Raw genomic sequence first — 15,770 nt, forward strand, 5'->3', positions numbered from 1 at the left:
TGATATTTGATCCAGCATTAAATTGGTAAATTGGTAAATTGCTAAGTGCTATGGATAATATAAGTTTTAGAATGATCTATTACCTCCCAGGCAGCCAATGTTTTTCATTCATTTTATTCTTTGAAAATCAGCTTTTGATATATAATCAACTTAAAGTGGGAGCTTATTTTATTTTACATCATTGTCTTGATTACTACCTGCACAACGGCAGCTTGTTCAATACCAAAAGTGTCCGTTTTGATTTACATCTTTGAAATTTAATTTTGAGGAATATAGCACTTTTAAGTACTAATGGCTTTCAGATCACATTACTAAGAACCACATTAAACACACCAGCAAAGAGTTTTTTCTTAACTGAATTACCACACAGTCATATTGTAACTTTATAAAGTTAGCAGAACATTCACTGTGATGGATTATTTACCTTAAACAAGATGATGTTTAGTTTATTGAAATAAATGGAAAGCAGATGCTGCCTGGATGTTAGATGCTGTAGTAAGAAATAATGAAATATATGCAATTAGGGGTTACAGTAATAGAGAAAAACATCCTTTAACAATATCTGGTCAGCCTTGTTATCTATTGTCTGTCACACTCACTGACCCACTTGTGTCAATACATCCCACTTTAGTTGGATACGTAGTTGCGATTCCAAAAAAGCTTTCTCTCCCCCCAAGAAGAAAGAGATCGAGACAGTGGGAGAGAGATTTACCATTTTCTCCCTGGCAATTATTGCCACGCAGAGAGCTAGACTGCAAAAGCAGTTCTAATTCACAGGCATCTCAGCAGGGCTGCCCTTTATTCTGCGCACATTAGCACAGCCCACACAAGTAACAGCAGCAACTTCACAAACAAGCTGCATTAATACCAAATTAATGCATACTGAAAATTAAATTCGTCCCACTGAGCTTTGTTGTCTAAGCAGATAAATATCATTTAGCCCGTCATTATTAACAGTTATGTGCTATCCGACCAGGAGCCAAAAGTATGTGCCAGTGTAATGTGAATGGCACGTGATCTCATTCAGCTTCCTGGGGCTTTGACCTCGTTAAAGGCTATTGATTATGTAGCATGGACAGAGGACTCGGTGCCACTGTCAAATCAAATTTATTTCTATTATCTGTGGTGTTTCTGCCACAAAATGACTAATGGCAGCTGATGTAGCCAGTAAACAGAGGGTAGAAAACGAGGTCACATGAATAAAGGAAGTATTATGAATAGAATACAGAGTTTAGTCTGGTTCATCTGTCAGCACCAAGGCAAATAAGTGTATTTCCCGAACTGTCAAACAATTTTGGGAGATTTTATGCCTTTTTTATGCCTCTGTGACCATGTGTTTATCTCCTTTGCCAGGTACAGGGTCTGCAGAGAGGCGGAAGCACCGCTCCCACAAGTTCCTGTGTCTGCGGGTGGGGAAACCTATGAAGAAGACGTTTGTTTCCAACGCCAGCGCGTCCATGCAGCAGTATGCCCAGCAGGGCAAAAAGCACGAGTACTGGTTTGCTGTGCCACAGGAGAGGTCAGTACCTGCGCTCCACCTCCCACTAAACCAGGGCACAATGCATTTTAATACAAGCAAATCATTTCCTGTGACATCCTAAATAACAGACTTTAAAATCATAAAACCTGTGCTCGACCTGATTATATGGAAGAGTATTCAAAATGGAAGAAATGAACCCATATGATCCTGATATAATCCTAAGAATCCACAATAGTCAGCTGAGTTACTGAGGCTCCTCACCTCCAGTCCTTTTAATATTTGAAACCAATCAAATATGCATTCGTTGTCAGGTCTGACTCCCACTGCGGCTTCTGCCCATCTCCCTGTGCTGCCTCTGCCAGACAGCAAAATTATTTATTATTCATTCATTCTGCAGGGAAACAGACTCGCACACTTTATTCCTTTGCTGGGGCACACGTACGACCCATGCTACACTGAGGTTCTGCTATAGTCGCTTCTCTGTGCTGCCTCTCCTAAGCTCATGTTGAATCCTCAGTATGCGTTCCACCCACAAAGATGCTTGTGAACTTTTTCTGACCTGCAACTGAAATTCGTAATGTCTCACATCAGCTGAAAATAGCCTTGTCTTTTTCATGCGTTTCTTCAGGATGCGTCACGCAGTGTGGATGTGCGGTTATCAAGTCAGCAGTCGTCATAATTGCATTTAAGCTCTTCACACTGGCAGGAGACGCATTACAAGGAAATATGTGCTTCCACACAAGTTGTGTAATGTGTTTATGTAGGGAATTAATTTTTAATTAATGTAGGACTAATGGCTTAATTTGAAGAGTCACTTATCTAAAGCTTTTCCTTTGAGCCAGATCTGAAATTGATTGGTAATAGCACAGTCATTGGTCTCTGGCTACAGCTAAGAGAAGTTATTTTCTCTGTATCTTTCAAGACAAAGGGACAGAAAGGGAAACACTTTCGAGGGGTGAATCTCATCAGTTATTTTACGCCGCTGTTTTCAGTACATGTGTCTATAGTTTGACAGCAGCAACACACATGGTTCTCTCTCTGGCTGCTAATCACATTTAAATCAGACAAACAGGCGCTTCCTTTTTTTTTTTTTATGTAGCCATGGTACCATAAATGCTTCTTGGTTATGCAAAGTGCTTAGTGCCTGAGTGCAGTAATGACACTGAAATTCCCCTCGCTTCATTATTCAGTATGAACTTCAGAAGTCTTACATTGTTGTTTTCATCCACAGGTTGCTTAGCGACAGCATTTCCCACCTGGAAAACAAGTATGCTGTGATGCATGCTGCTCTTGGGGATGACAGCCCAGGGACATGGCAGATTTAAAGCTAGTATTAAAAGACAGGGCTTGTACATGTTACTACTCGTTCTTTGTTTTTTTTTGTTTTCCAACTTTTCTTTCCTGGCTTTGGAATAAAGACTAAGGTGTGTGGGAGGAGTGATCGTAATCTGTTGGGACTGACAACACAGTGGTTCAAAGTTCTTTTTTTCAGGCACTTCTAGACCCTCAATAGCTTGACCTAGATGGTAGGCGACCCGTATGATGTGTCTTAAAGTGTCCTGGCAATGGTGTGGGAGGAAAGGGAAGCTATTGAATGAGCCATATACAACTATGACACTTAATACATCTGAACCTAGAGAGTCTGCCACATCTCCTCTGTGTCTACCAGCCACAGCAGTGTGTGATACAGCCTATTTGTTTCTTCTTCACGAGTGATGCTGTACTATCATATAAAATCCTGAACTCTTTGCATGGGTGACATGAAAAGGCTTCCTCTTCTGCCTCATGACTAGTCGGCAGGAGAGGGAGAGGGGGAGGGGCAAAGTTATAGTCACAATCTTAGAGAGTTACAGGAGATAAAAGACACATTTCTTATCATTACCACTAGACTCCCCTGTTGTAAGGAAACTGACCATCCGCTATGTGTAATTTTAAGCTGCTCTAATCAATATTTTCATATTAACAACAGATGAAATGACTATGTGTGATATGATGTGTTTGAGGTGACAAAGCGCTGTGAGGTGTTTTAAGCATCTTTCAGCTCATTGTTCTCATCAACCTCGTTTCCCACCGCAGCTGTTTCCAGCAAACAACCTCAGATAAATCCTCTCTAAGCTACCTGCCCGTTACCAAACAGCATACAGACAAAGTTAGCAGCTAGCTGGTGAACTTGGTGAAGCATTTAGCAGCTCAGAGGCCAATATATCAGACTTTTTGGGGTCAAAGGCAGACACACAAATTAATTTTTTTTCAGGTAAACATGGACAATTACAGCATATTATGTATGACCCATTTTTTTATAATTTCAAAGTTACAATGTAAAGATGTCGACTTGGGTACTTTGGTGCTTTCATGCTATTTTAGATAACAGGAAAGATACATCTCAGATTATGAAAGGAACCAAGCCTCTTCTCTCACAGTTGTTCCTGTGTCTCTACTCCCAGGTCAGATCACCTGTATGTATTCTTCATGCAGTGGAGCCCTGACATGTACGGTGAGGGGGTCAGGGGAATGGGACAAGAGCCTGGGTTTATGGTTGTCAAGAAGAACGAGGTGTCAGAAATGGATAAGGACGAGCCCATCACTGACCTCAATGTCAAGGAATGGGAGGTAAGGTCTACTAAGCTGCAATGCTTACTAACCTTGCTTAAAGTGCACCTGTGGTGTTGTCTCAAGCCTTGCAGACATGGATTAAGTATAGTTCTGCACTATGGATTAATCCATAACCTGTGAAACCAGAATCTTATGTGGTGTTATTGTTAATTTTATTATGTTAAATTACATGTTAAATAATTGTGTTGATTTGCTTTCATTATGCAATTCATAGTGTAAATGTATTGTGCTGATCTTGGTTTTAAATCCATCAGAACAGTGTAGTTGTCAAGTTTTTCAATTCTGTTTCTGTATTTTGCACTTCTGTGTACCGCTGCATATTTCTTGATTTGATGGTAAATGTTTTTTTTTTTTTTTGTGAACTTTTCTATCTTATGTAAGTTGTGTGCACACTTGCTTTGCTTGGAAATGTGCTTCTCTGATCTTCCAACCAAAGTGTTTTGCATGTTTGTGTAATTGTTTACTCTTGGTCAGTGTATTGTAGTTTCATCACATGTGTGACTGTCGCCGGTGTTGGTCAGCATTTGGCAACTTTTTTGGCTGTAATGCAAAAGGCTATCACCATTATGAGTTGCTTAACATACACAGAGAATGTAATCACTGAGCAGCTAAACTGGTTTCTTTTGGTTATGAAATCCCCTACTCTAGTGGCACTGATGTGGGTTCAGTCATTCTTCCTTTTTTTGCTTTATTTGAGAAGTAAGACTAGGAAGCATGGACAGGGGTTGTCTAACTACATTTTAAGGACTGTCGGTGCACGTTGCTGCACCACGGACAGCATGGATGGGTCAAGGTCAAATGAGATTGTTTACAAGCCTGTGGATAATGAAAAGGATGCTTTCATTGTATGAAGAAATTGATACGATGGTAGCAGTGGCCTGTATTTAAATTTTAATGTAAATGAATGATGTAGGAAACAAATTGGACTGATTTGTTTATTCCCAGACTTCTGGCAAACAGAGGCTACATGATCCATTTCATTTGAATAAGTAAATAGGAGCCTGCTGCTTTAGTTCTTCCTGTTGACAATACATGATTTTTAACCAACACCGTCATGGAGCTTTCAGAAACAAAATAGATGTTTTTTTTACTAACAGAGTTTTGTCAGAGTCTTGTTAAAAATATTTATCCAATTCAAGAATAATTTTATTAATTTATTTGTTTGTTTGTTTGTTTGTTTGTTTGTTTGTTTGTTTGTTTATTTATTTATTTATTTATTTATTTATTCATTCATTATTTATTTATTTATTTATTTATTTATTTAATTTGAATAGTTTCAGTTGTTGTCATTAATGAATTATCAGTCAAAATCTAAAGAAAATATACCTCATGGGATAATGGTGTTACTGTGTCTTTAAATCTTGTCTGTTATGGGAAGGGATCATCATTTTTAACCAATAGGAAGCCGGCATCCCTCCTGTCCCGTGTTGTCATTGGATTTTAGTGATGTCACACAAATCATACGTTGAAGAGACCCACCGGAAAAAAAAATGTTTCTATTTTAGTCAAGCAGCCTGGCAAGCTTCATACCAACTCCGGCTGCTTATCTCGGGGCTACACGGGGAGAACTTAAAGGATCTGTAATGTGACATTCCAGCTTCAACCTCGCCCAGAAAGCAAATCATGTTTTCTAGGAGGGTGAAGGACCAAGAGACACGGCTGACCCCAAAGTATTCATGTGTATGTTCCTTGTTTTTAGTTTATGTTTTCAGTCACCAGCGATGTATGTTCTTGCATGTTCTCTTATTGCTGTTGTTGTTGTTAGCAAGCCATGCTAGCTCGCTAGTGAAGCTAACTAGCCTGCTAGCTTTTAGCCGGTCCGGTCTTGTCCACTGACTGGTGTTAAACAAAGTGGCCACTATCTGGGTGTTTGGCAGTCAGGGCACTGCTCTCATCTGTTGTCTAGCCTTTGGCAGCATGTAATGGGATGAGTGTGCCTCTTTAAACTGTTTGAAAGTTTCCAGGGCTAGGTGGCAGTTAAAACATGCAGCTCCCACAGTCAGATACAAGTTTCGTTAACGACATTAGCAGACATTTTTCATAATTATGAAATATGTTTATCTATTAGCTTGTTAAATGACTGTTAATGAGTCACTTGTGTTGAATGACTCAGTATTAATCTCACTGGCCACATTTAAATGCTGACCTTTTCATGACATTGATATACTCTGATAAAAGGTATTTGATTCGCATTGATAAGTATGTTTCTGCAGCAGGCTAGTATGCTGCTAGCTTACCCGTTTTCAGAGGACAAATGCACTAAAGTGCTTTCTGTTGAAGGTGAAGTGAAGCAGAGATGCATCTTTTTTTCAATAAAGAGAGCTGTAGTTTACACGCTCTGCTGCATTATTGAGAGCTGTAAAGAGGCAGCTTCTTACCAAAAAGGATTGTCTCAGCTATTTAATAAAAAAAAGTAGATTAAAGTAGCTTATGGCATGAGTGCATTTACAATGTTTATTTAAGACCCCTGTTTGAAGATGTAGTAATTATTGAGAGGTAGACCTGTGTATATGACTGTGCATGTGTGGTTTTTGTGAGTTTGTTTATCTCATGCACGAGGCTTCAAATATCTTTCTTTTACTGAGACACAGTGGACTATTAAACGCCAACGTTTGTTCAGGGGCAGCAGCTCTCAGTGGAGTATGCAACAGCGTGGGGTGTAACTTTGTTGGACTGTAGCCATGCTTAGTAGGTCATTGTGTTGGTCTGTCTGGGTTGTAGTTTCGTGGATTGTTGTGCCTGACAAACAAGAGAATAGTTTAATGTTGGTGGATTTGGCAAGTATTGTTGCACCAGTGGGACCTCAGCTATTTTTGTTGTTGTTGTTGTATGTTCCAGCTTTGAAATCTTGTGGATTTCACAGCCTTCTCACTCCCAAGAATTTCTTTTGCTTCGTTTTTTTTGTTTGTTTTTTTTGCATTTGGAGTTGACTGAAAGTAAGGTTTGTGGTTCTAAAGTTGTTTTTTGGCTGCAGTGTTGTTTCCATCCTTTGGTCTAACTTGGCTTGTCTCAATAAATAGGCTTAAATCAAAATCCAGTGTTTAGTTAGAACAGCAGGTTTGATAAATGTTTTTAGAATCACCACTTCTAATGACAGTAATATTAAACATATTACACAAACATGCAAAATGATTGAGTGAAATACTCCACCCCCTTCTCTTTTACCCAAAGTGAACTCTCAACAGTGGCCATAAGCCACCTTTGAAGTTTGTTTATCCAAACCTCTAACATCTACCTTGTTATGAGGAGGAGTGTTAAGTTTACTGGAAATGACTCAAGTTAGTGCGCATAATTCCTTCCGAAACTCATCCTTTCCTCCCCATGGCCAGCAATAGAACTGGCAGAGTTTTATGTTCCACCTGTTCCTGTCTTTGTACTACCAGGTAGTGTCTTTGACGGAGTACCACCGTCGGATTGATGCTCTAAACAGTGAAGATCTGCGCTCGCTCTGCAAACGACTCCAGGTGCCCTGACCAGCCCTGTCTGTCCCCTCTCTCTACTCTGCCCAGCCCTGCTGCAGTCTGCACCAACATGGTCTCCTTTAGGCTCCATACTACAGACTTTAGCAGCAGCTACTGCTGCTGTTTCATACTAACTTCAAATCACTTTTTCCAATTGATTAAAATAAAACACTGAGTAGGTTTCATGAGTGTTTGAGCTCACAAACCTCTCCAAAACGTCAAAAAATTTAATTAAGAATAACTCAAGCATCAATCAAGCATTTTACTGAAAACTTTTTTTTTTTTTATCAGTTCAGCTGGCTTGCTTGGAGTGATGAGGTTTTCACATGACAGCAGCCTTATCTCTATGTGTCAGGCTCTCCTTCTTAGACCCACAGTCATGATGTTTTTAGTGCTTCAACCCAATGGAGCTGTCTGGTTATTAGCTAGTTATTATAGTTATTTGTGCTGCCTAGAGACAAATACTGTGTGTAGTTTTTATGTAGGTCACACAGAAATGCGTACATCTATAGGAAATTCACCTTTTTCTTCAAAGGAAAATTGTCTTAAATGATCAAATGAGCTGAATTTAAAGAATGTGGCCTGCGTGAGCACTAAGCAAGAGAGATGGTCAGAGTATCGAAGGACAAAGAGATGGTGTGTTGGTGAGAGGGTGGAAGTAAGACTCCCCTGACAGGGTGAATGATGTTTTCTGAGGACAATGCAGATAGGCCCTATTTGAATGAGGAGTGAAACATGAGAGCATCCCAGCCACCAGTGGCGAAGCGCTCCACAATCAGCCTCTGTTATCGAGAAAGATAAATAACCCAAACAGTCCGTTGGTCAGAGAAAATGTCAAACAGTGAAGTGCAAATTATTCATTGGCTTGATTTCCTATTCACTTTGCATTCTCCTCTCCCAGACAATGTCTCTGCCCGCTCTCCCAGTTCTGCCAAACCAGTCCTAGTCATCTGGCATTGAAGAGTGGCAGCAAGATATTCAGCTGTCATCATCAAATTGTTGGATTACCAGTGTGTTGCTAGCAAACACAGTGTTTATAATTTTAGCAGGAAAACTGCTAGATTCAAAACACATAAATGCTGAATGTTTAGTTTTTGTTGCTGAGGTTAGGTTTCCTCACATTAAACCCTGTGTAGTTAAACCCTCTCTGCTTTTTAGAGTTTATTTACAACTGCATTTTTACCTGTTCCAGTCTTACTAACTGTAGAAATAATCTAAACCTATGACAGGCTTCACCTTGTTAATGGTTACTGCTGTAGATAACCTCAATAGTTTTACCTGTTCTATCAGTAGCCTGATATGATTCAAAACAGAATCGTAGAATAATGACGGTAGCTGAAATTGAACCCATCCACTATCAGTGCTTTCTGGGAGCTCAAGTTACATCACGTCTTGTTACTGTACAATGCATATCTGACATTTATTTGTAATTATAGATCACCACCAAGGAGGAGGTGAATTCCAAGCATGGAACATCCATCAAGACAGAGCTGGAGCCAGAAACTTTCAAACCCAACCTCAGAGAACCCAGTGACCTCCTGGAGGCCGACCAGATAGAGAAGGTAGAGGCTGTTCTACAAACTTGTTCTGATGCAACATTACACATGCAAACCTGTTAAGTAACACATAATTGTAACTGTGTTAACGCTTGATAAACACTACACTGCCCATCTGCTTTAGAAAATGACTCTGCAAATTATTTTGCAATACAATCACCAGAGAGAAAGAATAGTATTTAAGACAGAATTGGCAACATGTAGATGACCTGATAACTCCTTTCATCAGGAACAGAAACCAATAAACTCTGGTTTGTTCTGTGCAGAATTACAGATAACAACTTAATTTATGATCCATGATTATGGCAGAGAGCATGGATATAAACCTTTGATTTATTATGTGCAGAATTATTTAAAATGGATACGGAATGGAAAAGTCATATATTTAAAGACGACAGCAGCATAAGGTCTCATCAAAGGTAAAACAGGAGCTGTGAGATTCACATGAAACAAATATTTGTGGCATATGCCTTGCAGGAATTGCAGACTCACATACCCACACACACACACAGCTCCAAGTGAGTCCCAGTTGGCACATTGACCAATAGATTGCCAATATGCAGCTTCCTTTAATCACTCTGAGGACGAGCTCAGAGCTCAGGCTCGGCTCACAGCGGAGCAGAGGTGAGCCCAGTCGGGGCTCATCTCCTGACGATTACACGACTGCTTCAGCTCCACCACTGGAGGATGTGCTGAACCAACAAGAAAAGAACAAAGGGACTGATGACTTATTGGAGAGTGGAGCGGTTAAAGACCTTTGTTTCATAGAGCTGGAAATGGTGCTGTATGCTGCAAAAAGTTGTCATTTTAATTCAATGTTTTAGTCAGTGTATGCTTTATCTGTCCATTAAAATCACGCATACACTGTACTGCTCCTTCAGTGCAATTTGTCGGCTTTATTTCCCCATGAACCGCAGCCGCTGTTAATCCTTCAGTCTGTCAGCAGCAGGGCAGCACTCTCTCTCAGGGAGTGCTAGACCTCTCTTTCTCTTGAGGCTCCTCTGTGTGTTTGGAGCCCTGTTGATCTTCTTTAAACGCCAGATGGTGTTAAAAGGTCACTGCAGATGTAATTGAGCATCGTTGGTTGTGGCCTTTCTGTTTTTCATTTCCTTTCTCTTTTTTTTTTCTTCCTCCAACCTTCCCTTTTCATTATTATTTCCCCCACAGCTTGCAAGGAATCTCCCACCACGGACCATTGGGTACCCATGGACGCTGGCCTTTGGCACGTCAAAGCATGGCATGAGCATTAAGACGTTGTACAGAGCCATGCAGGGCCAGGACACCCCAGTGCTCATGGTCATTAAAGACAGTGACGGCCAGGTAAGCTGCACATTGAATAGAAACACACTGTAGTAGTATGCTGTGTTATATGTTGGAAGCAACTTCTGATGTTTTTGCCACTAAAAAATTTCTATTAACTCTCCTATTAAAGTAAAAGTTATTTGTAGACTCTACAATAATCAGATGCTCCTGTTTCTCCAGGTATTTGGTGCGTTGGCATCCGAGCCCTTTAAAGTCAGCGATGGTTTCTATGGCACAGGAGAGACCTTCCTCTTCACCTTCAATCCAGAGTTTGAGGTGAGTGCCCTCCACAATTTGAAGACTCTGGCTTCTTATGAAAGTTCAAAGTGTCCCATTGCTCCTGGTTGGTTTTAAATTTGGACATTAGATTGAGCTGTTTTGTATTGTTATTCTAAAGTTAACTTTATGCTTAGAGGACATGCAGCAGAACTTGAGTATAAGTGGCCCATATTGCTTTAATCAGTGTTTTGTATTAACAGAGGATCAAATGGTTATGTGTAATGGGAAAGGTGTTGCTTGTAGTGACAAACCCATTTAGAGTAATCACCCTCTCTGCTGTACCCCTCTGCTCTACAGAGCTTTAAGCTCATTGTTTTGGTTTTACGGCCGCAACTTTACGGTCTTGTTTCATTCTCACTGCTCTCATCAGCCTCATTTCCAGCAGCAGCAGCAGCTGTTTACAGGTGAATGTAGCGTTTAGCAGCTGAAGAGCCAGGTAGTTCTCTCAAAAAACAGACTGAACATTGGCCAGAAATCTGTCAGATGGCCAGAGACATGGCTTCAGATGAATGCTGATGTTGCTCACTTTGTGCTGGATGGGTCACTAGGCAGCTGTAACCATATCAACTTTATAAGGTGCTAATATGTCAGTGTTGTGTTTACAGCTTGTGCCGTTGCACCCAAGTGACCTAATAAAAATCAATCAATACTGCTTTGAAATATATCGTTTCTGTTAGACTGGAACCAAGGCAGCTTCCGAACACATACATGCACACGCTCATTTCAAGCCTGATCCTGTTCTGTGAAACTGAAAACATTTTTTGGAAAACTAACTAACTTGGTAAAATACATATATGCAGACTTGCGCATTCTTAATGCATATGACCCTCAAACACACTCTGTTGTGTTATCATACATGTTATGGTAAATATCTGCCTGCTCTGTTGTGTTTATAACATTGAAGCTTTACAATTCACACAGCCAGAGACACAAACGAATGGGCTTAAAGCAACAGATTGACTTGCTGGGATTGTCATGTTGTACCACTGACAAGAACTTATGCCATAAGACTAGTTTGAAAAATGCTGCAGTCACAAAACTTTTCTACATAAAGTTGCTTTAGTCTCCTCATTAATGTCTGAAGAACTGTATGAACCAATTCATCTGCTTTGACTTATATGTTGGTGTATCCGAGAGGATTTTGACATCAGCTGGCAGCTCTGATGATGAGCTAGTTCCTTTGGTTGTGTCTGAAAGTTATAAGTGAATTATCAGATGTTAAATCTGGATCCTCTCGCTGAGGTTAACGTGTGTGTACTGTGTTCTCACCAGGATGAAGAGTGTTGGACAGAGGATATTAGATTATGTCAACAATGAATATGTCGTGCACTATCTTCTAATGTATGCTCTATTGTGTCTGCGACAGGTGTACAAATGGACAGGTGACAACATGTTCTTCATCAAGGGAGACACGGACTCCTTAGCATTTGGTGGAGGAAGGTGAGTCCAAGCTGCTTTTGAAGGACACAGTTGTATGGTCTCTGTTATTGAATCATATCACATGTGGTAATATTTAAGTGTGGTTTATTGTGATATCCAGAGATGTCCAAAGCATTAAAAGCATGTTACTGTATCATTTTAATCTTTTTCTGATTATGGAGCCGCGAAGGAAAAACCATCTTGTTCAAATGTTAAAATAGGGCTCCACATTGATTGGAAACAAATTTCTTTGACTTGATTTATTTGTATCAGGCTGAGATCTGGGTTTTGTTTTAAATATTTCAGTAGTGCTGATATGATTCTGTATGAACTTTGGTACTTTTGAGCTTTGATACCAAAATTTTATTTATTTATTGGATAACTCCAAGAAATATAAACATGTTTATCTGCAGCATTTTTTTTTTTTAAAAGAAACCAAATACAATTTTTTTTAAAAATGCAAGCAGCAAGAACTTTTGCCTAAATCAAAAAATTTTGATAAAAGAAGTGTCAAATTTGTTTTAAATGAGTAAATATCTGATCAAAGAAAAAGTAAACAGGCTTATTGTTCACATCTGACCAAATGCCAACTTTCAGTGCTATGAACACCAAGTATTTAATACCCAGCCTTAGTCATGCATGTACTTTCATGTTAGGCTAAATGAAATAATGCTATTAACAAGGAGATAATCCATTTTGGCAGAGACCCCATCACAGCTCAAAACTCCTTGGTACCCTGAGACCCTGAACCTGATTAACACCGCATGTTGTCTTCTCTTCCAGTGGTGAGTTTGGCCTGTGGCTGGACGGAGACCTTTACCACGGCAGAAGTCACTCATGTAAAACGTTCGGGAACCCCATGCTCTCAAAAAAGGAGGATTTCTATGTGCAGGACATAGAGATCTGGGCTTTTGAATAACAGACAGTGCATCACAGGGAAAAAAACAAGTCCTGCAAAGGGCAAAGCGAGGAGACCTCCTCCTTTAGAACAATGGCAATGTCCCAAACCCAACTGCACATCACCAAGGCTCCCCAGGCCGGAAGCCAGCTATCGGATGCTTGTTGTGCGTTACTACTGCAGTTATTACGGAGCTTTTTTTCTTTGTGAAAAATTACCTTTGTGTGTATCTTGTTACAGCCTTGTGCAGCGTCTTTGCAGAGCAGGGGGAGTGTGTAGATCAGTGATGATGATGATGATGATGATGGTGAAGAGACTGTGAGATGAGGTTGTACCAGAGGGATGAGGAGAGGGAAGCAGGGAAGGGACCATCAGGCCTTGAAGAGGAAAGGACCATCGGAGCTCCTCTTTCCTGAGAGGCGGTGAAGATGATGGCGGCTGAGGTTTGGGACTGCTGAGAGAAGAGAGAACTGTCCTATTGCTACAGATTGTGTAACTGAACTTTACAGAACCTCAAGGAGTCCCAGCACCCTCTCAAACCCCCTAGGACTTTGTTTAATCAGTAGGATGTTACTCACTGTGCTGTCAGCCTTGATGGAGAGAGACCCAGTTAGAGGGAGAAAAGGAGACAAAAGCTGATCACATTCCATTATTCTTGGTGATGGTGGACTGTCAAAGTAAAGTTGTGATTTGTGGTAAAACACCGATATACAAAACACACATGCAGCAGGATACGATGACACTTAACTCAGAGAAGTGGGGGGGGGGGGGTCTTTTTAAAGTACAGTACAGTTTAGGGTTGTCTTCTGAGGCTAAACTTATAGAGTATTGTGTATTGTAGTCCTCCTGTTGTTCACTGTCATAGCACACCATCTGAAAGCACATAGCTATAATCAGATCACCCATCGTCGTAATGTTCTGTTCAGTGGGTGTACGTGTGAGTCCAGCTAACACCGGCTCCTCCTGCAGGATGCTGGCTGTACTGTTTGTAGACAGTAATGTGTTGCAATAGATTTGTGGAATATGCAAATAACTGTCCTGTGACCTCAAATACCTGCAGGTCGTGGCACTTTTGCTGCCGCCTGTTGCTCTTTCAAGAGAGAAACTTGTGTAAAGCTTTTACGTCTTGATACACAATTGCTTTTCTGGGTATCATTTGAAAAGCCTGAGACGTGGTTAACTGTTTTACATGCATATATGACAATTATATATTGGTATATATGATTATATATGGATTTATATAATCATATATATTTTGCTGTTAAGTGTGACAGTGATCTATTTGTGCTGATATTTCAGCTGTTACAATATAATGTATATTACCCTGTAAATTAATGTCAAAATAGATTTGTTCCTTTATATATATATATATAAATACATAATACTATATAAATATATATATATATAATAAAGCGTGGATTGGTGGGTTGCTTCTAGCACTTTAATCTGGTGTAAAAGCGTTAAAACCAGGTTCTTAGATTCTCTTAGCAGTAGCTGTACAGTACTCTTTTGTTTAGATCATTAAGATGTTAACTGTTAGTAGAAAGCTTGCTGCTACCAATATCAATAAGGGTATGCCCTAATGCTCTGTGTGTCTAAAAAGGAGGATTACTCTAAGGTAGGAAGGGGGGGTTGAATGTGGTTGAACACGGCAGAAGGGCTCGGGTTCTCTCCTCATGTGGCTGCCAGGTGAGTCTCAGTAGGTACAGGTAGGTATGCAGGTAGACTGACCTCTGACAGGCAGATGATGGTGGGTGAAGGGAAGTGTGTACAGTACGTAACCCTCCCCCAAGGAGCTTTCTTCCCCCCTTTCTGGTCTTCCACACCAGTATTTGTGTCCTTGTGGAGTCACAAAGAATAATATGGATAATTCTTCCAATTATTTCACCAGAATACAATGTATCAGTGATGTATAAATAACAATAAAGCTAAATTAATTGTTGTAACCTGGGATATGACTGAGTTTGTGATGCTTATTTTTCTCTTTTATTCAGCCTTGTCGACTTGTTGAATTCTATCAGGTCATGATAAAAATGGAGATGGACAGCGGCCTCACACAACTTCAGAGTAACTCTTTGTGTCCTGGGCTTCATTTGTAGCCATGTAGTTCGAGGTACATAGAGTCTGGAGTGTGCCACTGGAACTGGTGTTAAATAATACTTAATACTGGACTTGTAAATACTATACAATAAAACTCAAACTAAAAGAAATAAAAACAATAATTTTGCCAATAACTGAACTGTTCAGATGGCAAGAGTTTGGCCCATCAGACTCCAGCTGCTGCTCTGTAGGTTGGATTTAATTTCATTCTTTAACACTTGCTACAAATTTATAATTATTTAATTAAGGAGATTTCCCAGAGTTTAAAGGAACAGATGCGAAACAAACTAATTTTTTAAGCTGAAAACTAAGTCTCCAATCTGACTGTTGCTGGTTAAATTGCATTGTGGGTAATGTAGGCACCAGGTTTTGACAGCAAGAAAGATACATTTTTGGACTCTTAAAATGATATGTTGAGTGTGGGAGCCCAGCTGATCACTGCTGCATTCACTATATTATGTCTGATATTCCTACCAAACTCTTATTAAAACCAACCCAGATATATGAAGCTGCAGCAAAAGACCAATACCAAGCCAAATCTGAAAACTTACACCCAACAATTCATCATGTTCCACTATAAATTATCCTGAATGCAAAAGCCAAAGCACAGCAGAGGAACTGAGGGCTGAACGGTGATAAACTGCCTCAGCTCAAACGGCTTC

General features: G+C 40.1%; 1 protein-coding gene across 6 annotated transcripts in view; it reads left to right on the forward strand.

Annotated features, from left to right (window-relative positions):
* Positions 1-14,959, forward strand: part of oxr1a (oxidation resistance 1a) — a 159,069-nt gene extending 144,110 nt beyond the window's left edge. For 4 of the 6 annotated variants that reach the window (XM_056380075.1, XM_056380076.1, XM_056380074.1 and 1 more), the window contains 8 exons: positions 1,354-1,519; positions 3,925-4,090; positions 7,477-7,557; positions 8,991-9,116; positions 10,278-10,430; positions 10,593-10,688; positions 12,058-12,131; positions 12,894-14,959. In XM_056380075.1, the coding sequence (XP_056236050.1) occupies positions 1,354-1,519; positions 3,925-4,090; positions 7,477-7,557; positions 8,991-9,116; positions 10,278-10,430; positions 10,593-10,688; positions 12,058-12,131; positions 12,894-13,029 (998 nt within the window). In that variant the 3' untranslated portion in view covers positions 13,030-14,959. Of the gene's footprint in view, positions 1-1,353; positions 1,520-3,924; positions 4,091-5,400; positions 5,774-7,476; positions 7,558-8,990; positions 9,117-10,277; positions 10,431-10,592; positions 10,689-12,057; positions 12,132-12,893 lie in introns of those variants that run through there. The other 2 variants (XM_056380078.1, XM_056380079.1) reach the window with 2 other exon arrangements.
* Positions 14,960-15,770: the final 811 nt, after the last annotated feature.

The sequence above is a fragment of the Seriola aureovittata genome, chromosome 7 (assembly GCF_021018895.1).
Source record: "Seriola aureovittata isolate HTS-2021-v1 ecotype China chromosome 7, ASM2101889v1, whole genome shotgun sequence".
Lineage (NCBI taxonomy): Eukaryota > Metazoa > Chordata > Actinopteri > Carangiformes > Carangidae > Seriola > Seriola aureovittata.